Here is a 27,001-nt window from a genome sequence, read left to right as displayed (position 1 = left end):
CTGGAGTATGGGATATACTGGGACTTCTCTGTGATAAGAGGCAGATAAATTTGTGCTGATGTTCGATGTAAGTAACTGAAGAGGGTGAATGAGCAGAAAGTATCACAAATTTAATAAAATCTTTGCTGATCTGGAGTACAATGAACTTTGGCCTCTGCTGGGTACTAGTTGAGATCTCCCCTCTCCTCTATGGGAGAGCTACTGTGGAAGCATCCCTTGTCTTTGCACCAAAAAATCTTTTTCATCCCTACCCTAAATACTGGGGACCCTTCTCCCCAGAAAGCAGAGTGAAACTTTCCCCCCATGTGCAAATTTTCAAGCAATGCTGGGCCAAGGAGAACACATTACTGTCATGAAAGATGCTGGAGAGCAGCCCTGCACAAAGGGATCTGGGGGTTCTGATCAATGGCAAGCTGAATATGAGCCAGCAGTGTGCCCTGGCAGACAAAAGGACCAGCTGCACCCTGGGGTGCCTCAGGCACGGCACTGCTGGCCAGTCAAGGGAGGGGATTGTTTTGGTCTGCTCTACCTGGTGCGGCCTCACCCTGAGTACAGTGTGCAGTTTTGGGTGCCACAATATAAGGACATAAAACTATTGGGGAGCACCCAAAGGAGGGCTACAAAGACGATGAAGGGTCTAGAGGGGAAACTGTATGAGGAGCAGCCGAGGTCCCTGGGTTTGTTCAGCCCAGAGCAGAGCAGGCTGAGAGATGGCCTCATGGCAGCCTGCAGCTCCCTCACAGGGAGCAAAAGGGCAGGCGCTCTCCTCTAGGGAGGAACAGGACCCGACGGAATGGCATGGAGCTGGGACAGGGGAGGGATAGGCTGGGGGTTAGGGAAAGGTTCTGCACCCAGAGGCTGGTCAGGTACAGGGACAGGCTCCCCAGGGATATGGTCACAGCTCCAAGCCTAGCGGAGTTCAGGATGCATTTGGACAAAATTCTCAGATATTTTGGGTGGTCCAGTGTGGAGCCAGGAGTTGGACTTGATGATCCTTGTGGATCCCTTCCAACCCATAATATTCTATGATTCACTGAGTCTAAAACCAAAGAGATCAGAAGTGGTGTAACTGGGGCCAGCACACACTCCCGTGGGACTGAGAGGATGTTCAGGACCACAGCTGGGTCCTTATTGACAGGGTTTCTTGTTCCTGCATCCTCCTCCATAGGCAGAGCTGGAGCACACTGGCTGCAGCTGTGTGAACAATTGGGTGCCTATGAAATTCCTTGTATCAAAAAAGAAAGAAAAACATAGAAACATACACACACACGCACAAAAGGCAAAAAAAAAAACACTTTTTTTTTTTTTTTTTTTTTTTTTCCAGTCTTCTTCTTCCAGCCAACACTATGCCTAAGGATGAATGGTTCTTGGTCCCTTCCCTTTCCTGCTGAAGGACCTGGAGGGGAGAAGCTCTACTATGAATCATAAAAAATATATAGCTATGTTTCTCTGGTGATCATCTAATGTTGCTGCATTCTTGTAAAACAGAAACAGACAATTTTATTCAGAAAATAAAACATAGCATGAAAAGTCACAGCAGCCCAGAACAAGTGAAAGTCAAAGAGTCTGGATCAGGTGAAAAGTGCATGAAAAGACTTCTCTGACGAAAACCAAAGATGAATAGATCTCTAAGATCATTAAGATAAAGGCTGTTTGCCTCACTGCCAGATTTCAGAGCTACACAGAGTTTCGCTCATCCTGTCCTTCTTTTCTGTCCATGAGGAGAATAAACTGCAGTCAGCCAGATCACTCACACCATCAGAGCCCAAATTTCTTTTCCCTTCTCCATACCCCTGCCTCTCAGCACAGTGACCTCTACCCAGAGTGTATGGGTGTGACAGTCTCCTCCAGACCACAGAAAACAGCTATTGTGTAGATGTGGGAAAGTGGAAGAGTTGTAGCTGGCATCACAGGAAGAGTGAAGCTTACCACAGGTTTACCAGAGTTGGAGTGTGGGTTTCCTTGCGGCAAAGCTGATGAAGCTGTGAGCAACTCACAGGTAGTGGTCAATGAGTGTGGGGATCAAAGTGAGAGAAGTGGCTAAACAGCATCTGTGAGAAGGAGATGCAGGAAATACTATTGCTAAGACAGCATTCCTGAACTTATAGAGAGGAAAGCTTATTAAAGCAAAACAAAGAAAGGAAGAAATTAAGACCTGAAAAAAAGATTTGGTTTAAGCAACATAACATTCTTGTCTGTTCTGCATATCAGACATTGTACACGATGAACTGTGAAGTGCTGAAAAGGTACAAAGAAGTAAGCTAGGTTGCTTTCTTTTTCTTTTTTTTTCTTTTTCTTTTTCTTTTTCTTTTTCTTTTTCTTTTTCTTTTTCTTTTTCTTTTTCTTTTTCTTTTTCTTTTTCTTTTTCTTTTTCTTTTTCTTTTTCTTTTTCTTTTTCTTTTTCTTCTCTTTCTCTTTCTCTTTCTCTTTCTCTTTCTCTTTCTCTTTCTCTTTCTCTTTCTCTTTCTCTTTCTCTTTCTCTTTCTCTTTCCCTTTCCCTTTCCCTTTCCCTTTCCCTTTTCCCTTTTCCTTTTTTCCTTTTCCCTTTCCTTTTCCTTTTCTTTTTTCTTTTCCTTTTCCTTTTCCTTTTCCTTTTCCCTTTCCTTTTCCTTTTCCTTTTCCCTTTCCTTTTCCTTTTCCTTTTCCTTTTCCTTTTTCTTTTCCTTTTCCTTTTCCTTTTCCTTTTCCTTTTCCCTTTCCTTTTCCTTTTCCCTTTCCTTTTCCTTTTCCTTTTCCTTTTCCTTTTCCTTTTCCTTTTCCTTTTCCTTTTCCTTTTCCTTTTCCTTTTCCTTTTCCTTTTCCTTTTCCTTTTCCTTTCTTGTTCTTGTTCTTTTTTTCTCTTGAGTGAACTAAAGTGAATTAAAGATTAAATTTTACATTTCTTCTATTTTATGGAAATAAAAGTTTTAAAAATAATCTTGGTGTGCTGTAGTGTGTTATGCTATATATGTTTAACAAACCGACCTGCCTCCACAGCTTCCATGATGCTCTATTTCTCTCAGGGCTGGCTAGTTGATGCAATCAAAATGGGATTATGTCTTGTGCTGGGTGTTAGGACTTGGTGCAGGTGTAAGCTCTCCAGCTGATACTGCTTGTGCCATCTTCTGGCTTTTGCCTTTTCTCAGCAAAGAGTTGGCTGCTGGTAGCTGCCCGGGGCTGGGAGTGAAGAAAAACACATGCGGTGGAAGGGGACTCGGAGCCTGCTGTGTTTCTGCTCCCAGCCTGAAAGGGTCCAGGTGGGTCTGGCATTGCTGGTGGGCCTGACAGGCAGGAAGGAGCAGCACAAACTGCTATTTTTGTCTGCCTTGACCTTTCCCAAAGACTTTAGTGTATCCAAGGCAGGGTCTGAAAGGGGCATTTTGATGCTTCCCAAACTATAACTCAGCATCAGTGAGAATAGAAAACTGTGTTCATTTGGGAAGAAGGAGGAACCATCCCCATGTTCTTGAGTCAGATGGAGAAAAAGGTGTTCCTGGACTGCATTTCCTTGGGTAGTCAGTGATACTTGTGCTCCTCTTAGAGGTGCTTTCGGTACCTGCTCTTTTTCTCCCCTCAGTACTGTCACCCAGCCTTGCTTTTTGCCCTGGGGAACACCTCCCCTCCTTGTCTCCTGCAAGGGGGTAGATGGACCTGGCAGAGCTCAAGGAAGTGAAATCACATCTTTCCTTCTTCCTGCTTAAGATACTCAGATTTATATATCTATTGTTATCTTTAATTAGTATATTCATGGCTTTATGCACCAGATAAACAGTCTTTTACAGTCCATTTAAGATAGGTTTCTTAATAAATCATTATTTAATTTCTTTGAGAACAACATGCATGATGCACACAGTGACAGCAGGATTCACAATGGACAAGGTTCTATAAATTCCCCTACACTGGGAGTGCTGATTCTTACACTATTTCATAATACTTTATTCTCTTATTAAAAGGAAATTACAAAATTGCCAGCCTCCATGCAGCTCTTCCCAAAGCTGTCCTCTGTCTTTCACCAGTATGTTTCATTCTGGAATAATTCTTCATGCAGCACACATCCCTAAGTGGCAGCCACATGCCCATTGGGCCAGACACCCAAGAGGGAGTGAGTCTTGGAAATAATCAGTCAAGGCACAAATTAACACAAACATGCCTTCTATGCTGTAACTGGGAGATATACATCTATTGTTATGTTCTAAGTACTGGCAACTTAAACAGATTTTTAAAGACACAAGGCCGGAATAAAGAGATAACACTCTTTATTGCTTTCAAAAATGGTAAACAGAGTATCTATTTTTGAAAAGGGGAAATTATAGATCAGTTTGTTTAACTTCCATTTCCAGAAAAGTACTGGGACAACTAATCAAGCCAACAAAAAAATACTGGAACAAATCAGGGAAAGAAATAAATAACAGCCAGTGTGAATGTGTCAAATCTAATCCTTCTGTGACACTTGTGGATAGGGAAGAAGCAGTACACGTCATCCATCTTCTCTTTAACAAGGCTGTTGACACTGTCTGACATGACACTCAGAAACTTATTGGGAAAACATGGTCTGTATAAAACTGCTCAAGGTGGTGCAAAATGCTTAGAAAGGCACATGCAGAAGGAAGATCTCAATGGGTCACTAAATCCCACAAAGTTCCCTTACATTCTATGCTTCCTTCTATGAAGTGGAGAACAATAGTACTTTAGTCAATAAGAGACCAAGCTGGAAGGGGGCACAGCCATGGATCAGAGTAGACTTACAATTAGAAATAATTTTTAAAAAGAATTTAGGATTTGAGGATATTTACAGAAATAAATCCAGTGAGAATTGGTAAGGAACAACCTCTTGCACATGCACAATGTACATAGCAAAACACTCTGCAGTTGTCCTGCCGAAACAGCCCTGGATCACAAGCTGGGTCAAGACTATCAGTGATGCAGTGCAAGAGTGAAAAGGGTGAGCATTGGATTGGCACAGTGTAGGCTGCAAAGCACATCACTTAAACCTCCTGTTCTGCTCTGATGGGCATGCCCTCAGCTTGAGTACTATGTTCTGCTGTGCATCACATTCAGGAAGATAAAACCAACTGAAGAGAGCCCAAAGGACAGAAGGAAAGACCAGAAAATAAGGCTGTAAGGACAAGATTCTAGGACTGAGGGTCTGTCTGGAGAAAACTGGATTGAGGGGAACCCTAATAAGTTTTTTGTTCTAGAAAAGGCTACCAGAGAAATAAATTGAGCATTTTATTCTCTGTATCTCTGTTGGGTAAGACTAGAAGTTAAAGGCTTGCATTTCAGGAAGGAGCTGAACTGAAGATTGCTCAGAGTTCGAATCTCCATCAGATAAATTTATTGAGAATGGGATGGACAGACTTCTGTCAGGAATGTCTGAAGGAAAGTTGATCTTGGATTTGGGCAGGAGAACTTTTTCAGTTTCTTCCAGATGTACCTAGCATGCCCATATGGTTGTGTGTATTTAGAAGGGGTGTGAAACGCTTAGTTCCAGGCTCATGACAACACTTGTGTTTTATATCACTTGCTCCCAGATGCATGCTCTCAGCTGTAACAGCTGAACACTGTTTCTTGTCTAAGAGGACCCCTTTCACTCAGCTCATCTGTGCTCCTGCTTCATGAGCCATTCTTTACCCTGCAGAGATCGTAAAGGAAAGCAACTGTGACTCCATGGCAGAGACAGCCAAGAGGCACCACGGGGACCTATGCATTTCAAGAACCCTCTCTCTAACCTCAGAGCACAGACCATCATGGCAGCCTTTGCCAACAGAACAAAGTGAGAGCTATCTCTGTTCCTCTAGAGAGGCAAGGGCAGCACTGGTGCAGCATATATGGGAGGAATGTGTCCTGCTCCTCTTGTTATGGCAGCAGAGATGTGATTTACATCCCTTGGTAGGCCACAGTGGAAGCAGCAAATCTCTTCGTTTACATGGGTTTAAAAGGCAATTAGAGAAATCCATGGAAGAAATATCCACTAAGGCCATTAAACATCGTATCTTGCTCCTGGTTGAGGAAAGCTCTGCATCTCTAAGTGCTGGATGAGGAAACTGAAAGAGATTGCTCTGATTTTCCACATTTCTCTTGGCTGCAGACAGGAAGGTGAGCTGGACCAACCTCTGCCCTGGCCCAGCAGGACCATTGCTATGTTCCTGAGCAGCATTCCCAGCATGTTTGTCTGGGACGGCCACAGAGTTGGGGTTTATTAATGAATAATTGGAGGCTGGAAATGTGACAGGAATCCTGTGTCTCAGAGTCCAGCCATGTCCCAGGCTGTCTGCTTTCTGGATGCAGCTCAGGAAGAGCCAGGAGCCCTGACCTGCTCTTACACCTTCCTAGGTAAGTGCATGGTTTCACATGCTGCAAGGGGTCAGAACAGGATTTAGCTCTAAGCCTTCCTCTTCTAAACAGATCCTCCCCTGTGCTGGACAAACAGCAGCAAAACAAACTGGCAAAACAAATGACATCTCATGCACAGAAGCATGCTTTTATTTAAGCAGCACTGAAGTTTTCAGATGTGAATAGCTTATTGAGTTGGACAAAAGTCATGGCAATAAATGTTCCTTTCTAACTTCACCCTACAAAAATATCTTTCAATAATAGAATCGTGTTTTTCTAAAAATATTCTTTATTGATTTACAGCAGTATCACATTAAAACACAGCATTAGAGCTTCTTCATTAATGAAATAAGACACAAAAGTCTCATTATATTAGTTATTTTCAAAGTAACTTAGTAAGTTATTTTTAATATTCTCAAGGAGCTATGCCAGAAGAATAATATTATGTTCTATAGCAGAGAAAAATACTTTCAGAAAGATTTGACTGACTTTAAAAGTGTGCTTAAATGCTCAGGCATGCTATCCATCCACACAAAGTGACCAGGGAGAGAGCTGTTTTATCATTAGAGTAGAGCAAAACCCTAACAGAGGGAAATCCCAGTTATTACCCTATCAGTTATGTTCACCACACCTGGTACCTGGGGAGGTCAGAAAGAAGGGATGGTCACTTCTCTCTCTCTCAAGGCAGTGGGGTGAATTGCTGCTGTACTTTCATGCTAGAAATGATGCATCTCACCTAGCCACAGGTATCTACAGAAAAACCTCAACCCTGCTTCTGCAGCTCCCATAGAGGCTGGAATCCTGTCCCCTTACCCAATTTCCAGATTGCACTCATTGCACTTTTTTCCAGTGCAATTCTCATCCTAGTTTCTTCTCTCTCTCATGTTTCCCCACTGTTCCTATATGTACTTTTTTGGTGTTGCAAGCTTATTTCAGGAGGAAACACCAAAACATTGCTGTACTGAGTGATATACAAATGAGCAAAGCAACCCTTCCAAGCCGCCTGTTCACCTCTGGCTGGAGCAAAGAACAAGGATCACCTCAGTTTCCCTGCTGCTATTCTGTGATTGCTCCTCTTCATATGATACCTATTTCAGACACTCCCACACTGCAAGGGGCTATTTCAGGATGAATGAGGGGCTCTTATCAACTTTCAGGCTCATTTTCAGTGCAGCAAATCTCTCTGCTGAGTGAGCAGGATCAACACACAAGTGCCAGGGGCTGCCTCAGGATTTCAAGGCAGAAGGACATTTAAAACCACATGTCAAACCCTGGTTTAGTGTTAACAAAGGCAGCCTCCTGCAGGGGACCTGGAGCAAAGCAATTAATTATTCCCACTGAGAGTCCAAGGCTGCACAGAGCTCAGAGGAGCAGGTGTCCATCAGGGATATAAGGAGTGTTTTAGAGCTTCCAGGTGTGTATTTGGATGACAGCAGTCCATGTTTGGAGAAAAAAAAAAAAAAAAAAAAAAAAGCAGATTCAGTGGAGACTGGATTCCATGTCATCCTCTCCATGGTTTCAACAGGAACATCCAGGGGCTGGTGAAACCTCCCACTTTCTCAGGACAGCTGCTCCCTTTTGATCCTGTTCCCTGCTGGAAAGTATCTGTGTCTTCCTCCCATCCTTGGTGTTTGTGCAGAGCACACCAGGATGGCAGATTGCTTTCACAGCAACATGGACGGGTAATGCCCAACCATTATCCCTGCATCACACACACAAATACTCAGGGTGTGTAGGAATACTCAGGGTGTGTAGGAAACTCAGGTAATTTGCACAGCTCGTTCAAATTATGCCCATCTGTCCAACAGATATTGCAAACTAAGAATCAAAATCAGCAGCCAAGTCTTATATCAAGCAGCCAGGCTGAATTTGCAAATATCTGGAAGGCAACTTCATGTTGACTCACAGAAGTTCTTATTTTGAGCAATGACTATGCCAGTACAGCAGACAGGAGATCATTGCAGGTTTGGGCCTTAAATCTGAAAAAACTGAAGAGATCACAGGCACATATGATTGTGTTTGCCCTTTGTCCTACCTATCACAGGCATTTTAGCTGAACTTGACCACAACAGTTTGGGATGATGCAGAACCATTCTGACGTGTACCTGCCTGTTGGAACTTCTCAGCAGGGCTGAAGACGAGTTTAGTCCAAAAGAAGTCTTCTGGCAGAACTCTCCTCTGCTTCCAAATGGGCCTCAATTGCAAACAGATGGTCATAATTTTGAAGAACCACCCAAGAACCACAGGACGAGACTACAGCATGCTTGAAAGCACCTTCAGGAATCTCTGGCAAGATCTCCAATGTGACAATGATGTTTATGGACTACATGCATCCATCAGGAAGGCATCTGTCATGTTTATGTTAATATTACAATTCCTCTTGTTTTACTAACATCTTTGCTAGTAACAATGTTCCTTCCGAGCACTGTTGTGGTGGTTTGCAAATGCAGCCCTGAGCACAGAACGTGCAGTGCTTCTGCTGGCTTCATGCTAGTCTCCCCTGTAACAGATTTGGACAGTAATACTGTAACAAATCCACAGCCACCTTGGTCTCCATGCCTGTCATTGTGCAGCAGACCATGGCTGCTCATAGCTGCAGGCGACAGCAGCTCTGGCAGCCCAGTGCTCCTGCTGCTTGGGCAATGTTCCTCCAGTTGTGAACTGCCTCGAGCCTGTTCCAGCCTTGCTTTGTGGTCCTCCAGGACTTCTTGCTCCCATTCCTCTTGCAAACACAGAGGCTCATCGCCAGGTTTTATGGGTGTGCTAAAACTCTCTTTGGCCAGCCTTCTGTTGCCATCTCATAATCAGTAGTGCTTATATGTCCTGGCTTTTTTTTTCTTTTTTTTTGTTGTTCACTTCCCAGAGTAGCTGGAACTATGCTTCAGTGAGAGCAGTGCTGCACAGTGTTTACTTTCACATTCCCAAACAGTCTCTTGCATCCTGACCAGTTTAGCCATCCTTGGCTAAACTAAGTACCACTGAGGACAATGTCTATTGTCCTGCATTCTGCTAGCTGGCCAGAGGAGCACTTTACATCTGGTATGAACATTGTAGGACTGAGGTTTTGGGAGAAGCACCCATAAAAGGAACTAACCAAAATTTGTTACCCCAAGCTGATTAGCTGATTAGTGTTTAACAGTCACTGCTTACAGTGAATGTTAAAAACTACCTCTAAAAAACATCTGTAATGGCAACACCAGCCCCTGCAGCTCCATAAGTGCCTCCAGAAGTTTTAACATGTCCTTGGAGGTACCATATCAGTCCTGCAGCATTAGGAAGGTGAGGGTGATGAGCACAATAGTGGTGGGAAAGAGCTTGGCTTGGTTCTCACAGTCACCCTGTCTGTGCCCTGACCAGCCATGCAGCCTGGTGAGTGTGGAGTTGCTGCCGTGGTCATGATGTTGGTTAACCATGAGATTTTTATTTTCTAGTTTTAACACAATAAAGGAATTGTCTGCCTGTGAAAGACCTAGCTAGGCTCCTGTGTCCTGTCCATCATTAGCATTGGATAAGCCCATTCAGGGGAAACAGTTCTGTTCTCAATGAGTTTTACTAGCCTCCCTCCTTCCCTGCCCCTGTAACACATATTCCCATACATCTCCCCACCTGTAAAGCCCAGAAGCCCTCCAGCCAGCACGACGTATGACTGGTGTGCAAAGCTGCTAGCAGACTGTACAGGCCATTCCCCACTGCAAGGGAAGCTCCTTAGCTCCTTAATCCTTAACCCAGGGAAAAAAAAATAGAGCAAGAAAACCAGCTGCTGCCCCACCCAGTTTGGAGACAGGTTCGTGAGCGCTAGTCAAAGAGATGTGGAAACCAGCAGTGCTACAGGGCCCGTGCTCTTAATATGCATCTCTCTCTGGAGCCTTTCAAGGGCTGACATTGTGGATGTTGGGACAGCTACTGCCATTTCTCCAAACAGGGCTCCGTGTGTTCAACTGTCACTCAGACACAGATGGTGATTTATTTGCTAAATCTCCAGGATCTTCATCTGATTTTGGATCCTTCATCTGTGATGGGTTTGACTGTACTCCAGTTACTAAGCCTTACAAGGGAACTTACTGAAATAATTTCCTTCCTTAATGAAAACAAAACAAAATAAACAAAAACAAACAAACAAACAAACAAACAAACAAAAACAAATTACAGAAATAAAATACCAGCAACACAGCACAATCGGGCATGAGGAAAACTATGGCAGAGACAACAGTCTTCACAGACCTCAGCAGCCACAATGTTCCTCTCCTGCAGGAGGGATCAGAGAGACAGGGCAGAATTTCACACTGAGAAAGTGGGTTTGTAAAGCAGAAACTGCAGCAATATGGGAAGGAAAGTAGAGTTCTTACCCCAGTCCCCAGAAAAGCCTAGTGAAGCATTGCCCACATTGATCTCTTGTATCCCCACATTATACCCTCCATTACCACTTGCCCCTGAACTGCATGATTTAGGAGGATGGGGGAATAACGACAAGGCAGCAGAGTTTTTCTGCACCTTCTGGGAGCTGTTGTGAAGAAGAAGCAATGTCTGTATAGCCCCAGGGCTGCAGCAGTAGCTGCAGAGAGAAATTGCTGCTGCTCAGCTACCTCAGAAGGAGCAGCCCTCTCCCTGCAGCGTTCTATATGTCCAAGCCAGAAACTGAGGCCTGATTTGGCCCTAAATGCATGTATAACAGACACAGCTGTGAGTTTCCTCTCTTCTCATTTTAAAATATATGAGCTGGTTTGCACAGCCCCAATATGAAGCAGCTTTTCTCATCCGTAGAACTGTTCTCCAAACATCACCCCAGTGAAGCAGCCACAGTGCTAAACATCTGCATAAATGCATTGTGCCAGATGTTACCAGAAGATGATGCAGCACTGGATCTGGAGATGGATTCCTGGAAGTGCCACCCCTCCAAGCCCTCCCAGACCAGCCCTGAGAAAGCCGGATCCACAGTAAACATGGGAATGGAGTGCAAGGGCTCCAATCACAGCCCATCTGCCCCCTGGGAGCTTTTGTTTGTCATACAAACAGAGCAATGGACACACAAGGGAGCACTAGGGCAGGCAGAGCTATTGTCACAGGAATGTCAAAGGATGGCAGGATCTAGCCTTAGCCAGTCGGCACACAACCAACTCCAAACAGGTCTCCCATGGAGACCTTTCTGGCTGGTGATTAGTTGTGGGAGCAGGCTCTGGGTCAGGCCTGTCTCACTGGTCTCTCTGGGGCTCCCCAACTCTCTATGAGTTTGTGGCTCCACTTGAACTGTCAGCACACAAGCCCCATCTGAGCAGCAATGTGCCTCATGATTTCCAGGCACAGGTGCCTGCATTGTCTCCTTTCAGTCCAGAGTAACCAGCGTCCCAGCTTCTCAGACCTCCTCTCTGGGCTTTGCAAGTCAGTGAAACACCGTGGTGCAAATGCACATAAAGCCCTGGGCTTTCTCTTCTGCAGTGACCTGGGGGCCAGCCCTAGTCCACCCCAGGTGCTACCTTACCACTGAGGGCTGTCCTAGTTCCTCAAGGAGCCCTGCAGCTAGCTGTGCCTTCCTGGCTGCCTGAGGAAGCCCTGCATTCAGGACCATGCATGGTGAGCCCCTGGTCTAACCTGAGTCCATCACCCTGTCATGGGCAGGGGCTGGTTCCCAGGGCAATTGACATTGCACCCTGTGCTGCCTGTACTGATGACAATTTCCATTAAGTTAGTTAAAAAAATTGTTTGTGCTGCTCTTTGGAGAATGTCATGAGGATTATGTGGTGCTGTGTGGTTTTTACACCATTGCTCTGTAAATTGTATAGAGGTCAGACAGCTCAGAGTGAGTTGCCTGCAGGGTTCATACATGCACACGTGCACATCCATACTCACAAACACTTGCGCACACAGACACGCAGATACAACTTTCTTTCTTTCCTTGTTGTCTCTTAATTTAAAAACCCATTCAGAGTAAAAATATCTGTTTCCTCTTTGTGAATGGACAAATCTAACACAGATGGTACATTAACTGGAAACATGTTCTGTTCTAGTATGTTCATATATTCATTCTTTTCAGGGACAGAAGACACCATTTATGATCATCTCTTCAGCCTTCATAATCTTTACAATTTGGTGATCTCCTATTAAATGTTGTAACAAGTCATCACTTCTTCCCCTCTTACCCGTACTACAACAGCACAAGTTGAAAGTCTATCAGTGTTAGCAGTGATGGATCAATTATAAGGTTTTGCTCCTGATTGGGAGCAAAGCTAATTTTGCTTTTGAGTGCGATGAAGTCTATGGTACTTTGTGACAGCCTTCTGTAACTCCTTTGGGATTCCTGTTCACCAACTGAGAGCACTGAGAAAACTAAGTATGAAGCAAGTGCCAGAGAAAGTTTTTTAAAAGTTTCTGTGCAAATATGTAATTTAATTTTACATAGGAATGGAACATTGGTAAGGAACCTACCAGTCCCAGATGGAAGAGTTCAAAAAAAGAGTTGACTAGGTAAAATGGCATAACAGACAAATTACCTGGAAGAAATATTTAAGCCTCATTTCTAAGTCAAAATTCACCCAACTTCCATCTCCAGTTTACTAATCCAGATAGAGATGGTTACTATCAGAAATAATACCCAGGTAAGAATCTGAAAATAGCCGCAGCAGTGGCCTTGACACTGCATAGTGACAAAAAGAAGAGAGTAATAATAGCAGAATAGTATCTGGGGTCAGGGAGTTCCATGTGCAATGCAGTATATTCAAGACCACAAATGGACCAGTTTTATGTATTATAGAATCATAGAATGGCTTGGGTTGGAAGGACATTAAAGATCATTTAGTTCCATGCCCCCTGGGGATGTCATCCACTAGATCAGGTTGCCTAGGGCTCCATCCGACCTGGTCTCAAACACCTCCAGGGATGGGGCATCCACAACTTCTCTCGGCAACCTGTTCCAGTGCCTCACCACCCTCTGAGCAAGGAGTTTCCTCTAATCTCTAATCTATATCTCCCTTCTTTTCTTTTAAAACCATTCCCCCTTGTCCTGTCATTTTCTGCTTGAGCAAAGAGTCACTCTCCATCTTTTTTATAAGCCCCCTCTAAGTATTGAAAAGCTGCAATAAAGTCTCCCTGGAGCTTTCTCTTCTCCAGGCCGAACAGACCCCACTCTCTCCGCCTTTCCTCACAGAGAGGTGCTCCAGCCCTCTTGTCATCCTCATGGCCTACTCTGGACCTGCTCTAACAGCCTCACATCCTCCTTGTGCTGGAAGCCCCAGACCTGGATGCAGTGCTCCAAGTGGGGCATCACCAGGGCATAGCAGAGGTGAAATCACCTCCCTCCTCTGCTGCCCACCCCTCTGTTGATGCAGCCCAGGATGCAGTTGGCCTTCTGGGCTGCAGGTGCATACTGCTAATGCTGGATCATGTCAAGCCTTTCATCCACCAGAACCCCCCAGTCCTTCCCTGCAGGGCTGCTCTCAGTGAGTTCTTCTCCTAGACTGTGTTCATGCCTCGGATTGCCCCAACCCTGCTGCAAAACCTTGCACTTGGACTTGCTGAACCTCATTAATTTCATGTGGGCCCACTTCTCAAGCTTGTCCATGTCCCTTTGGATGGCATTCCTTCCTTCTGTTGTATTGACTGCACCACTCAGCTTGGTGTCATCTGCAAACTTGCTGAGGGTGCACTTGATCCCACTGTGAATGTCATTGATATATATTTTAAACAACACTGGTCTCAAGACAGACCCCTGAGGGATGCCACCCTTCACTAGCCTCCACTGGGGCATAGAGCCATTGACCACCACTCTCTGGGTGTGATCTTCAAGCCAACTCCTTACCCACTGACTGGTCCACCCTTAAAATCCATATCTCTCCATTTTGGAGAGCAGGATGTCATGAGGGACCATGTGAAAGGCCTTGCAGAAGTCCAGGTAGATGACATCACTCAGTATTCCATTGTCAGCTGATGTAGTAACTGCATCATAGAAGGCCATAATTTGCCTTTGGTGAAGCTGTGCTGGCTGTCTAGGATCACCTCCTTGTCCTGCATGTGCCTTGACATATCCAGTATAAGTGTAGCAAGTACCCCATATGAAAGAGGAAATAGTTCTGAAGCAGGCAATGAGGGGATAACCAACTAAAAGATGTCTTTCCCTGCTATTCCCTTTTAGATTCCTCACTTAGGTATATACATGCTGGCTCACGGTGATGTGGATATCCTCATTACCTCCAGAAATACCTAATCCTTTCCAGATTTCTAATGAAGTTTTCATGTTAGGGAGCTTATGCACTACTGAGTCCCAGAGAATCACAGAATTCTTTAGGTAGGAAGGGACATCTGGAGGACATCTGTGCTCCTGTGCTCCAGCAGGAATACCCAGAGCAGGGTGCCCAAGGCCATGTACAGCTGACTTTTCAGGATCTTCAAGGAGGGAACTTCACTAGCTCTCTGGGCAACCTGTGCCAGTGCTCAGTCACCTGCAGGTTAACCATGAATGGAGCAATATATGGTGTTTTTCTTGTAAGAGGATGCTTCTTTTTATGTTTTCAGGAATACCTTGTTTTATATTACAGATCACAATTTCAAAAATAAGTTTTATGTGTTCAAATGTCATTCACATTCCATCTATCAAGCTTGATTATGTGTTAAGGAGTGTAACCTGGATTGAACTTAACCCATAACTAGGTAGCTCCCAAAATTAGCTACAAAGAGGCAGATGTTAAGTGTAACCTATCTGCAAGTGCTCTGAGCAACTTCCTCAAGAATGCACAGATCATGAAAGCAACACAGAAAGAACTACAAATGTAAACTAGATGAAACAAAAATGGAAGCTGCACTTGGACACATCAGTGATCTTTCCCCTGGGCATCAGGGAAATTAAAGCTTATAATCACTTTGTTTAATCACAGGCATGGTTACAAGGAAAGGACAACAGGCAGAGCCTCAACACTGAGTGCTAATGCCAGTCTGATGGGGGTGTGAGAAGACTCTGTACCTGGGGGGCTCACTACTGCTGGATGCTGAGCAATGGTCCTGAACAGTGGTGCACTCAGGCAGAGACTGCAACCTCACCCTAAGAATGGTCCATTGAATACAACAGAGGGGCCATTAGGCCTCAGCACCACTGTTCTTTGCAACATCTAGGCTGTGATAACTGACAAGATGGGATCACTCAAGCATTGCCAGGGCTGGTTCAAAGCACATCATTGATGAGCAGGTCAGGGGTGATGGGACAACAACAAAGATCATGACAAATGGCTGTCCCAGTTTCACTTTGGTTTCTGGAAGAGGAAATAAAGGAGCAGCTTTGGCACATAATGAGATGACAATCCTTCTCAGAAACATCTCAAAAGATACCTGAAAAAGAAACCCAGAAATGAGAGTGACCCACACATAACCCCACTGGGAGTTGGGGTGGGGAGGGACAGAAGGACATATAGGCATTGGACATAGCCTTGGTTTTGGGTAGAGACTGGGCAGCTGTTCAGGACCACCATGCAACTGAGAGCAGGGCTAGTTGAAGGATGGGGCAGAAGGGAACTGACTCCAGTCCCCCGGCCACCCTCCTTACCCTGCACGGGATGTCCCCACCCAGCAGAAAAGGGAGCCCTGCCTGGGGAGCATGACCAGGGCTGCTCCATTTCCACTGGGTTTCTGTACAGGAAGCTGTACTGGAACTTGACACATGAGAAAACAAGACTCAAGGTGATGCCCAGTCTACCAAGCATGTGGCTGCAGGATACAGACTCACCTGCCTGTGAGATGAGTGCTTTGTAGGGTAAGCCATGTCTGCATGCATCACAGAGTTTTAGAAGCTAGGAGAAAACAGTTCTGCAGTGCAGCCCCCTCTCCTTTACCCTTGCAAACTGCAGATATCAAGGGCCAGGAACCAAGAGCAATGCTGATCGTGAGATGTCAGGAAATGTTTGCCATGACTTTATCCTTAAAATGACTCCTGCAGACATGAGTTTCAGAGAAAAAAAAAAAAAAAAAAAAAAAAGTTTTACCCAACCTCTGGGTGCACAAAGCAATGCAGACCCCCCAAGAAGGAATGATGGGTCATTCAATGAACTCCTTTTAAAGTGAAAACTAAACTTCAGGTGGCCAGCAGAGAGGAACAGAGTGGGATGACTGGTTGGGTCCAAGGCAGGGTCCCCCTCCTCTGTTGCTGCTACTTTGATCATTCATCCAGACAGAGAAAAATGGGAGACTTTTGAAGCGTGCAAGCAGGTTTAGTACCTGACTTTATTAAAGGAAAAAACTGATCCTAGGAAACAAATAAACCTCTTAGTGGATTAATAGAAGAGTGATATTTATGATGCTTGTGGAAGTGAGAGGCAGCTCAGAGTTTTGTTATGGAAATTTTGCTTTGTGACAAATATGTTATGAATGACTTGTCCTGAAACCACGCCAACATGTAGGTGCTGCTATCACAACATCCAACGACTTTAACTTACTGTGAACGTTCTTGAGATAAATCATGGAAAACCTTGCTTATGCTATCTTTAGTCACTGCAATGTTTCACTCTCACAAGTCACTCACAGCTCTAAAAATACAGGTTATATCATTGGATTCCTGGAATTCTTTTAGTTCTTGCATTCTGATTTAAGTGGCATTAAAGCTGGGCTGTGTGGTTCAAAGCTGCAGGCTGATATTTTGTTGAGGCTTAGATATCACCTGGGTTCAATACAATGTTTGCAATATTTATTTGATTTGGATCCAAAGGTAATTTGGAAAATCTTCCTGTAGATACACCTCATACCTGGCTATGCGGAACAAAGGCTAGATTTTGTTTGGGACTAGATAGTAATTTAATAACCTTTCCAATATAGCATTAAACTAAAACACATGCTCACCACAAGAGCTGAGAGAAGACTATTTAGGGTTTTCTCCCCCAGATCTGTAGGTATCTTGCTTCTTCTGGCCTATGCACTGTGATGTTGTGATGACTTCTGGATCAAAATCGCTCTTGTATTTCTGTTTCACTTACATGTATTTCATAACAGTTGATGATTCAGAAACATTAAGAGCAAAAAAGTCTTGACCTCCCACCAGCCTTTCTGGATTTGATTACCAGCTTACCAATGGCTGATAGTTTGAACAGAATTTAATGCTCTCTAATTTTCCTTGATAGGGACTAGGAAGCATGTTATTTTTTATTATTATTATTATTTTTTTTCAGCCTAACTGGCAGCCCAACAAAGCCCAGCAATAAAAAGTTCCATTCGTGTAATAAACTGTCATACATTCTACTGCTTATGAACATGGGCCCTGAAAACGAGCAACCTTCCTGCACATTACATTAAATGCAAACCAGATGGGCCCTTGAAAATCCTTCTTTGTAACAAGGGGCTAAAGGAGCTGGTGGTCAGAGGGTCTTTTTCACTATACAAATAAACAAATGAGTTTAACTACATTATTTTCCAAAATCAGCAATGGGAAACCTATGTGGAAACATTATGAACAATTAGCAAACATGCTGGTGAACCAGAGTAGGCACAAGTGGAACTCTTCAGCTCTCTTAAATGCAACTATCTAAATACCGGAGGTGGGGTCAATCTCATGCAACTTTCTAGTTAATGGCCTCTGGCCACATGCCTATGGACTGCATCCATGACCTGCTGTGTATGCTCTGACACCCAAACTTGATGTGTATGGATAAACTTGGAGACACAAATGGGTAAAATGAATCCCTTCCCTAACACGTCTCAGTCAGATACGGTCATTTAAAGTTCAATAGTCATCAGAGAGAAGGGAAACCCTCCAGAGATGACTGGGCCCATCCTGAGTAGGTGTCATGAGGCAGAGAAAGCCTCAACAGATCAGATAGGCCTCGCATTTAGATAACTCTTTAACTTAAATACATTTTACTTTTAAATAAAAGTAAATGCATTTTACTTTTTGAGTCCTACGGACAGAGAACAGGGATAGCATGACTGAGCCAGGGACTTTGTTATCTCTGGAGCGCACCAGAGGATGTTTAACTCCCTGCACACTGAGCACATGAAATGAGACAGCCTTTAAGGAGTTGTTTGATACCAACTAGCTCTAGCATGTCCTTTGATCCTCTTTCTTGTGATTATAGGTGATATCATAAAACTCTTTCTAAAATCCAGCTGACCAAATTGACACTGGGAGAGATGCTTGGCCAAAATCATTCACAAGGCCTGCTTCCTCTCCACCTTCCCCAGCGCCAGAAAGGTGTGCAGAGAACAGATTATCTTCAGTGACACAGGGGGGTGTAGAGTATGTGTAGGCTTGATGCAAGCCAGAGAAGACAAGCAGAGAAAAGTGTTGTACAGGTGTTCCTGTGGCACAGCTGCCACAGATAAAGAACAGGTGTGCAGCATGATGGGATGAGGAGTGAAGGGAAGGGAAGGGAAGGGAAGGGAAAATATTAACAGCTGAAGAAAATGCCCTGGGAGCATTGATTCTTTAAAGTGTTACCACTGGCTTGGTGTCAAGATCTGAGAAGGTTTTAGGTAGACCAGGAAAAGAGATGCAGTTTATGGATCCTGAAGCTGCTTAAGGTGTTGTCAGGAACTGCTATCCCACCAGTGTGCAGCTCAGTTTATTACTGAGGCTGGGTGGAGCATTTGCTGAGGGTGAAGTCACCTTGTTGAGCTCTAAATACCTGCCCTGGAAAGGCAAAAGTGCAAGAGCCCATAGGTCCAGTACTCAGTCAAGGTGCATACACAGTGGTTAGGGTGGGAGGTCGAGGCACAGCTCAGCTCTAAACCCAGTGTCACTAGTGACTTCAGGAAGGCCCACAGTCATGTTTGCCTTACGGTCTTCTAAAACAGCAGTTCACAGCTCTGCTCAGTTCAGGCCAGTGTGGACCAGAACTTAGGAGGAGGAGATGCCATTGAGCGTTTAAACACTGTGTTCTGTGGTTTCGGGTGCAGTTTTGGTATGTGACAAAAAAAGGGCTGCCTGACGATATATTTTCCCAGAGGTAGAAAAGGGACAAGGACTGGGGGCAGACACACGTCAGGATTCCTGCTGAGTGTAGGGTTACCAGTCTCCATTGTCCTGGGCCTACGCATCCAGTCCTGGGTTTTTGTAGGTCCTGCTGGATGGGCTTTCTGCTTGCTCAAAGGTGATTTATTTTTACAAATTTAAATGAAATCCCCTCAGACATTTCTGAATAATACAAGAGTTTAAAAGACTATTTTCCTATTTAAAAATATTCTAGCTAGACTTTTTATTAAATCAAAGTTAAATCAAATAAAGACTGTGGTTTGAAAGTTCAGACTGAAGCAGGAGCTAGTCCTCTCTGAGGAGCTGTGCCTTTGATGAACGGGTGTCTGTCCAAGGCCCACTGAACAAGCATAGATCACCAGCTGGAGGGCTCTGCTGGGAAGAGCATGGAACACCCTGTCCCCTTAGGAGATGGGATGTAGCAGGGCAGGAGGAGGGGATCACATTCATTGCACTTGTTTCTTCTTGAAATAAAGCATTACAGCTAAATAAAAACATCATAAGATGGGTGAGCAATTGGCTAACGGGCAGGGCCCAAAGGGTTATGGTAAATGGGGCTGCGTCAGGCTGGCGGGCGGTCACCAGTGGGGTCCCTCAAGGCTCCATTTTAGGGCTGGTACTTTTCAATATTTTTATAAACGATCTGGATGTAGGAATAGAAGGTATTTTGAGCAAGTTTGCTGATGACACCAAACTTGGAGGAGTTGTGGACTCGAATGAGGGTGGAAAGGCCTTGCAGAGGGATCTGGATAGGTTGGAGAGCTGGGCGATCACCAACCTCATGAAGTTCAATAAGAGCAAGTGCCGGGTCCTGCACCTGGGACGGGGAAACCCTGGCTGCACGTACAGACTGGGCAATGAGACGCTGGAGAGCAGCCTAGAAGAGAGGGATCTGGGGGTCGTGGTAGACAGCAAGTTGAATATGAGCCAGCAGTGTGCCCTGGCAGCCAGGAGGGCCAACCGTGTCCTGGGGTGTATCAAGCACGGCATCGCTAGTAGGTCAAGGGAGGTGATTGTCCCGCTCTACTCTGCGCTGGTGCGGCCTCACCTCAAGTACTGTGTGCAGTTCTGGACACCACAGTATAAGAAGGACATGAAACTGTTGGAGAGTGTCCAGAGGAGGGCTACGAAGATGGTGAAAGGCCTTGAGGGGAAGACGTACGAAGAACGGCTGAGGTCACTGGGCCTGTTCAGCCTGGAGAAGAGGAGGCTGAGGGGAGACCTCATCACAGTCTACAACTTCCTCGTAAGGGGGTGTCGAGAGGCAGGAGACCTTTTCTCCATTAACACTAGTGACAGGACCCGCGGGAATGGGGTTAAGCTGAGGCAGGGGAAATTTAGGCTTGACATCAGGAGGGGGTTCTTCACAGAGAGGGTGGTTGCACACTGGAACAGGCTCCCCAGGGAAGTGGTCACTGCACCGAGCCTGTCTGAATTGAAGAAGAGATTGGACTGTGCACTTAGTCACATGGTCTGAACTTTTGGGTAGACCTGTGCGGTGTCAAGAGTTGGACTTGATGATCCTTAAGGGTCCCTTCCAACTCAGGATATTCTATGATTCTATGATTCTGTGATTACATGCAGTCCTGGCATGTTGCTAGCTGGTTTCAGGAGGCCTTACTTGCCCTGGAAGGCCCTTGATGACAACAGATGGCAGTTGCACCTCTTTCCCTAACCTCATTCTCAGCCACTGCCTCCTTCAGTGACATAGTCTTGGATGGTAGAGCCCTGCTTCCTGCTGCTGCTGTCCTCCTTGTGTTTGTAGGCTGGAGGATGAGGGCAAGATTGGTAAATACACCTGTACAGATGCCCTTCATGGGACTGGGAAGAAAGGAGACAGTGACACGTTCCTTTTTACCTATAGCAATTCCAAGTACTAACCCTTCATCCCACAGTGGGGCACAGCGTACAAAGTTTCTGCTGTGGTAACCTTACGAAATGTACTGAGTTGGATAAGGAGGCTCTGTCTTGATGGGACAAATCTACTTCAGGACTCTGTGGTGGCTTACAAAGCAATGGGAGGTGACTGCTGTGTCCCGCTGTGGAGGGTCGCCTATAGGGCTGGGGGGTGCAACCCTCCTTCTTCGCTCCCCAGCTGGGTGCTCCTCAGGCTGCTCTGCCAGCCCAGCAGGAGCTGTCACACCAGAGAACGTGACATCAAAGGCAAGCCTGGGTGCCACATGAGATGCATGACACTTGGCAGGCCCACCAGCTCCTGAGATGATGTGAAATGAAGGAAGACAGCTGTTCCCGAGCAAGGCCAGCAGGAAGAGCTGAGCCCTTACACTGTCTAAAAGTGTGAAGGAAAGGGAAAAGCAGCAAAAGGAGAAGAGCAAAGGGCTGGAGAGATGCCCAGACTGTGGGGGTTCTTCTCACTTTGAGAATTTGCAAACAGCCCTGCATAGAGGGGCTGCAGGGGTGGAGCCATGACCTGGTGGACCACCAAGCTGATGGCCAAGCTGATGAGCCTCCAATACAGGGTCAGCTGCGAGGTGACTGCCCGCAGCCCTGCAGGGCTTAGCACAGTTGGTGTCAGTGTCTGTGTATCTGCTGGTCATGCTCAGAGGTGGCTTTTACCTTTGGGCACCTGGAAATGGCCCTTTCTCTGCTTTTTCTGTGACAAAAAACATGTAGGAAAATGGTTGCAAAAAGTAAGAATTGGAAAGCTATAGAGGAATTGTGGAGGTCTGTGTGCCATCTTTCTTTCCCTTTGGTATCATGTTATCATAAGTATACTTTGATATCTGGGACAGCAGAAAAAAAGTGCTCTCACTGGTGTGACTGAATCTGACCATGGACAGACTCTGGGCCTGATTCTCTGCTGTGTTTTTCCAGTCTGACACCAGTACATTGCCATGATGACATCATTTAGATTATTTATGATTTATAGTGATTGAGAAAAATTGGGTCCTGTACAATAATGCAAACAATCAAAGATGCAAAGCAAAAATAGTGCCTTTGAGCTGCACTTTCACATTGTGTGATATTTTGAACACTTCATGTTGAAAGGCTTAGAGCGCACAAAAGGAATTTTCTTCATTTCATATATTATACTCTTGTCTGAAAGAAATAGCAAACAACTCCTCAGCCTGAGCATGCATTGCCTAGGCTGAATGGCTGAATTGTTTTATTATTATTATTATTATTATTATTATTTATTTTATTTTTCTTTTTTTTTTTCTGTCTATCAGCCTTCTTCCAACAGCTCTCCACTTAAACCAACAAGACTAGTTTCTGGACCCATGGCCAAGGAACCACAAATGATGCTTTCAGAGGCCGAGGTGAAATTCTGTTCTCTGTTACATTGATCTGAAGCAATTTTGCTGAAGACAAGATTACCTGAAGCATTCAGTGAGATTGGAACAAGTCTATCAGTGTGTTTGCAAACAAAATACTCGCCCCACTTCCCCACTGACCAACCTTGCATCACACTTATTCCCCAACAAATTGCATTACTACCATCAGAACACCAGTTTCTTCCTAAGGCCTTGAAATGTTATATTTCATCCCCAAATTATACCAAACACTTGGATTGCAAAGCACATAGCAACTGCCTCAAGTCTGACAAGAGCACTTAAGCCTACACAGAAACATTGAGCTTCCATTAAGTCTTAAAATTTTGCCACCAGAAATACCTTCAAAAATCCCACACATAAGAATAATGATGAGCCACAACCCAGCACATGTAAGAGATGCTAAATCAGCATTTATCCAGTCTGTGCTCACTCACTTTCCCTCTCTTGACACCACTGGGAGAGGTACTCACCGTTCTTCCGCTCTGCAAAGGGTGGTGGCTGGAGCTTGGTGCCATCTCTCACTTCACTGACAGCCTTCTCTTTGCGTGCCTTTTCTTCTTCATTTCCACTTGGTGCACTTTTGTGGTCCAAGCAATCCTGTTTGATCACACCATTCATCACCGTGCCTGCAGGGACTGATCCAGATTCTGGCTGATCCACTTTGGATACTAAAGTAGAGAACCAGACACCAAAGCGACCCCTGAAAGAGAAGAGGAGCAGGGAAGAACGAATTCTCCAATCAGTCCTTGTAACAGTAAACAAATACTGGCATTTGTAAAGCAATCAGACCACAAGCAAGTATTCCATCTGTTGTCATGCATTAGAAACATTTCAGGGGAAGACTTCAGGATTCATTATTGCCTGTATGATCCTGCCCACCTTGTCTGTTGCGTCTGCATCCTTGGCTGCTTTGACAGGAGAATTTTCACCCATAAGCACAGAATACCTTCAGAAAGCCAAGGGTGTTATGAAATAACACAGGCACATGGCACCCAAATAAGAGAGCTCCTGAACAGTTAGAAATGCAGAGCAGATCTACAAATGGAGAACAACATTTCTTTATGTAAGGCTCTGGCTAGCTGAGCAATCTAGTTAATGGAAATAATTGCATACAACACAGAATAGGCTGCTAACTGCATGATACACATAGCAAATGATCAATAGCAAGCAGCAGCTACCCTTCGTACCAGAAAGTGTAAAAACACTTAGTAAACACTTAGTAAAGTGTGCATGCAAAACTATTCTTTGACATCAAAACTGTGATTACCACACACAGTAGAGTTAAAGCCTTTCTGAAGTATTTCACCAGATTAGGTAAAAATTTCTGAGAGTTCTTGAAAGATTAGAATTGTTTGTTTACTACATTGTTCTACTCTGAGTTTTACATGGAGTTTAGTCAACATACATCAGGAAAACTCTCAGGAAATTCTACAAATTCAGGTTTCACTTCAACAAAACATCTAGGGAAGGAGGTGCTTCCCTTGATGACACGTATATCTCACTGGAGAGTGGAAGTGGAAGGATACAGCTTATGCCAAATGTCTTTGTGGGATGTAGACACACGACCCAAAAGGAGCTGCTGATACTAAGCACAGCAGCAGAAGGCTGCAAGGACCATTTCAACAAAGTGTTTTGTCCAAAGAAAAATCTCCAGATGCTAAGTGAAAGTGAATGCCTGTAAAAATCAGCACCAGCTCCTAATGAGTCCCATCAGGAAAGAACTGAGGAGAGCTAAAAAAGGTCATTTGTAGAGAACAAGAATAGAAAAGTGCAAGATTGATTCAGTGATAAAATCTGATTTAATACAAAAAACTTACCAATTTACTGTATATGGAAGTAAGAATAGTGCATTGTATATGATACCATCTCCTCCATGCTACCCATGCCAGGACTTTCTCACACCCCGCTTCCTACCCTGCACCGGCACAGAATTTGCCACCATTCTCATTCCCATCCATCTCACTGCCCACCCCCACCTGCCCTCACCACTGCCCCCTGGCCATGTCCCACTGACAGCAGGTCACATATTGTGTCCCTCCGTCCTGCTTTGTGTTGCATTTCTTTGCCAGGAGAGATATCATGTGGGGTACCCATGTAGTGTTTAGGAAGGACGTCCCAGGTGTGCCTGTGTCTTTGTATTGCTTTGCAGATGGGTCATAAACTGTCTCCATATGCATTGCCTGGGAGAGGCTGTGTCCTTACATAACCCTGGTGGCTATGCACTGAAATAAAATGCAGAACCATGCTTGATCAAAATTCAGTCTGTGTCTGTGTGTCAGTCTGAGCAAAACCCTCGCAGCAATTCCTCCCTTCTTCTTTTTGCTTCCCTCCACTGTCTTCGCTACTTGCCTTTGCAGCTCTTTCCCATCTTACATGCTCAACATGATGCATATTACTCAGGTCTATGCCATGGAAACAGCCCTGCAGGCACCCAGACCAGCTAGGGCTGTGTTGCACACCAAATCTTTGAACTGACGTTCTCAGATTACATCTCTGCCTGAACATTTTTTAGCTCCCTTGGGCAGCTCATGGTCTCCTTTCTAGTGACACCACTGCATAATCACCACTGTTATGGTCAACAAATCTGCTGTACATTCATTCACCAGTGGCTGTAGGTCTGTAGACCCACTTCTGAACAAGCAGCATTATCTCCAAAACTTTCTATTTAATTCATGGCTAACATGGAACATGCAATAAATGTTTACATTACTATTTTAAAATGTACATTTTTTAACTTTTAGAAGTTGCTGATATGATGCATCTTTCCAGTGCAATAGTGGGTGATGACAGGGCAATCCAGCAAAATGCATCTGCTTACAAAAATGAGACTGTGTTCAAATGAACACTAAATCTTTGATAAATGAGTCAGGGCTTTGGTGACGTACATGTTGAACCAATATGACAGTTTTATATGGATTATGATTATTAATGTTTTTGAAAAATAGAGATTGTGAGCCAGACATCCAGTGCTGAAACTGCAAGACCACCAGCAGAGGCGAGAGTCTTTCAGGAAGGCTTCTTACAGGCACTGTGTACAATCTTTTTGCACTCAGAGCATACGCAACATTTTAATTTGCAGTGATTGTACTGGGGTCCTTACTGTCTGAGCCAGGAGGTCACGCTGCGGCCCTGGAGATGCATGCTTTCACAACACTCTCAAGTACCACTGGCTCAATGGTGTTTTTTTCTAAAGTCAGTTTTGGCCTCAAAACATTCCACATTGTTCACTCACTTCAGCCTGAACTGATTGTATTTACAAAGTTTAAGCACACTTTTGAGCCTCAAAGCACATCTCCCATCAACCACTGCTGCCAACACATAAATTGCAAGTCTATACACAGTACAGGCCGTGTCCCGTCTCTCTCTGGCTATAAATATCAAATTCATAAAGCTAGGCTACAATGGTAGCTGGTGGGTGCTTCCTTGTATGACACTGGAGATTCTCAGGATCAGCGGCTTGGTTCACAAGCCTCCCTGCTTTCTGTGCAGAGAGCAATGTAGTGTGGAGGAAGATCAGCTTTGCTTCCCACTACATGTGCTTGTGCACCCATAAAGGCCCATATGGAGTTTGGTTGCGTCTCTTTTCCAAGGACTTCAGCACTCAAATTCAGGGTCTTCTGAAAGCTACCCTTGTCAATCTTGTCAGGAACTACACAACTACAGCGCCCCTGACCAGATCTTTCCCTGGGGTAGACTGGTGCAGATCCACAATGTCCAGACACTTCGTCTCATGCATGAACATTCAGGAACAGGCACAGATTTCCTGGCAGGAGGTAGTGCCTGAATGTCACTGCCACTTCCCAGTGAAGTTTCACCATCCCCAAGGACTGGAGATGGATGCTGAGCTCAACACTGACAGAGCCCGAGCCTTGTGACCCTCAGGCAACCAACTGCCTCTGGATCAGTGGCTTGCAAGGTTGCTGCGACACCCTGCGGTACAGCCTTCCTCCCACTCTTGCAGGAGGAGGCAATGCAGCAGTACAACCAGCCAGAATGCCCTTCTACAATTCCCCTGCTCCTCCACCTCCCCAGCAGCTGTTGCAATGCCCACAGACACCATGTACTCTTTTGACTCCAAGATCTGCTGTCCTGCTCTCTGGGGACGAACATCGCTGTATGGAAGGGAGAAGGTTCAGAGACCAGAAACCAAAGCAAGTGCAGCACAGGCACATGTGTGTTCATGGAGGCATGGACCTGGGACATGGCTGGCCATGCAGCAGTGTGTCCTGACCTCCCTTTACTGGCCTCTATTTTGGAACAATCTGCAGGTATGCTCACAGCCAGTTGTTCATCTAAAGGGCTAAGCCCAGAGCTGTCACTGCCCTCATCCAATCTGGGTGCCTAGTACTACTCAGGTGTTGCAGAAGTGCCATTGTGAAAACACCCAGCTTTAACTGGAGGAAGAGCTCAAACACACCATCCACCTATGCATGTTGCCTCAAGCTCTGCACGCTGCTTC

At 45.0% G+C, this 27,001-nt stretch overlaps 1 protein-coding gene across 8 annotated transcripts in view; it reads right to left on the bottom strand.

Annotated features, from left to right (window-relative positions):
- The window catches only part of MYOCD (myocardin), a 247,438-nt gene that overhangs the window by 91,158 nt on the left and 129,279 nt on the right, over positions 1 to 27,001 (bottom strand). For all 8 annotated transcript variants that reach the window (XM_082774747.1, XM_082774752.1, XM_082774755.1 and 5 more), the window contains exon 2: positions 23,013 to 23,242. In XM_082774747.1, the coding sequence (XP_082630873.1) occupies positions 23,013 to 23,160 (148 nt within the window). In that variant the 5' untranslated portion in view covers positions 23,161 to 23,242. The remainder of the gene's footprint in view (positions 1 to 23,012; positions 23,243 to 27,001) is intronic.

The sequence above is a fragment of the Aythya marila genome (genome assembly GCF_965140915.1).
Source record: "Aythya marila genome assembly, chromosome: 18".
NCBI lineage: Eukaryota > Metazoa > Chordata > Aves > Anseriformes > Anatidae > Aythya > Aythya marila.
Note: the sequence above shows the minus strand (reverse complement) of the source record. Positions and strands in the feature narration are given on the sequence as shown.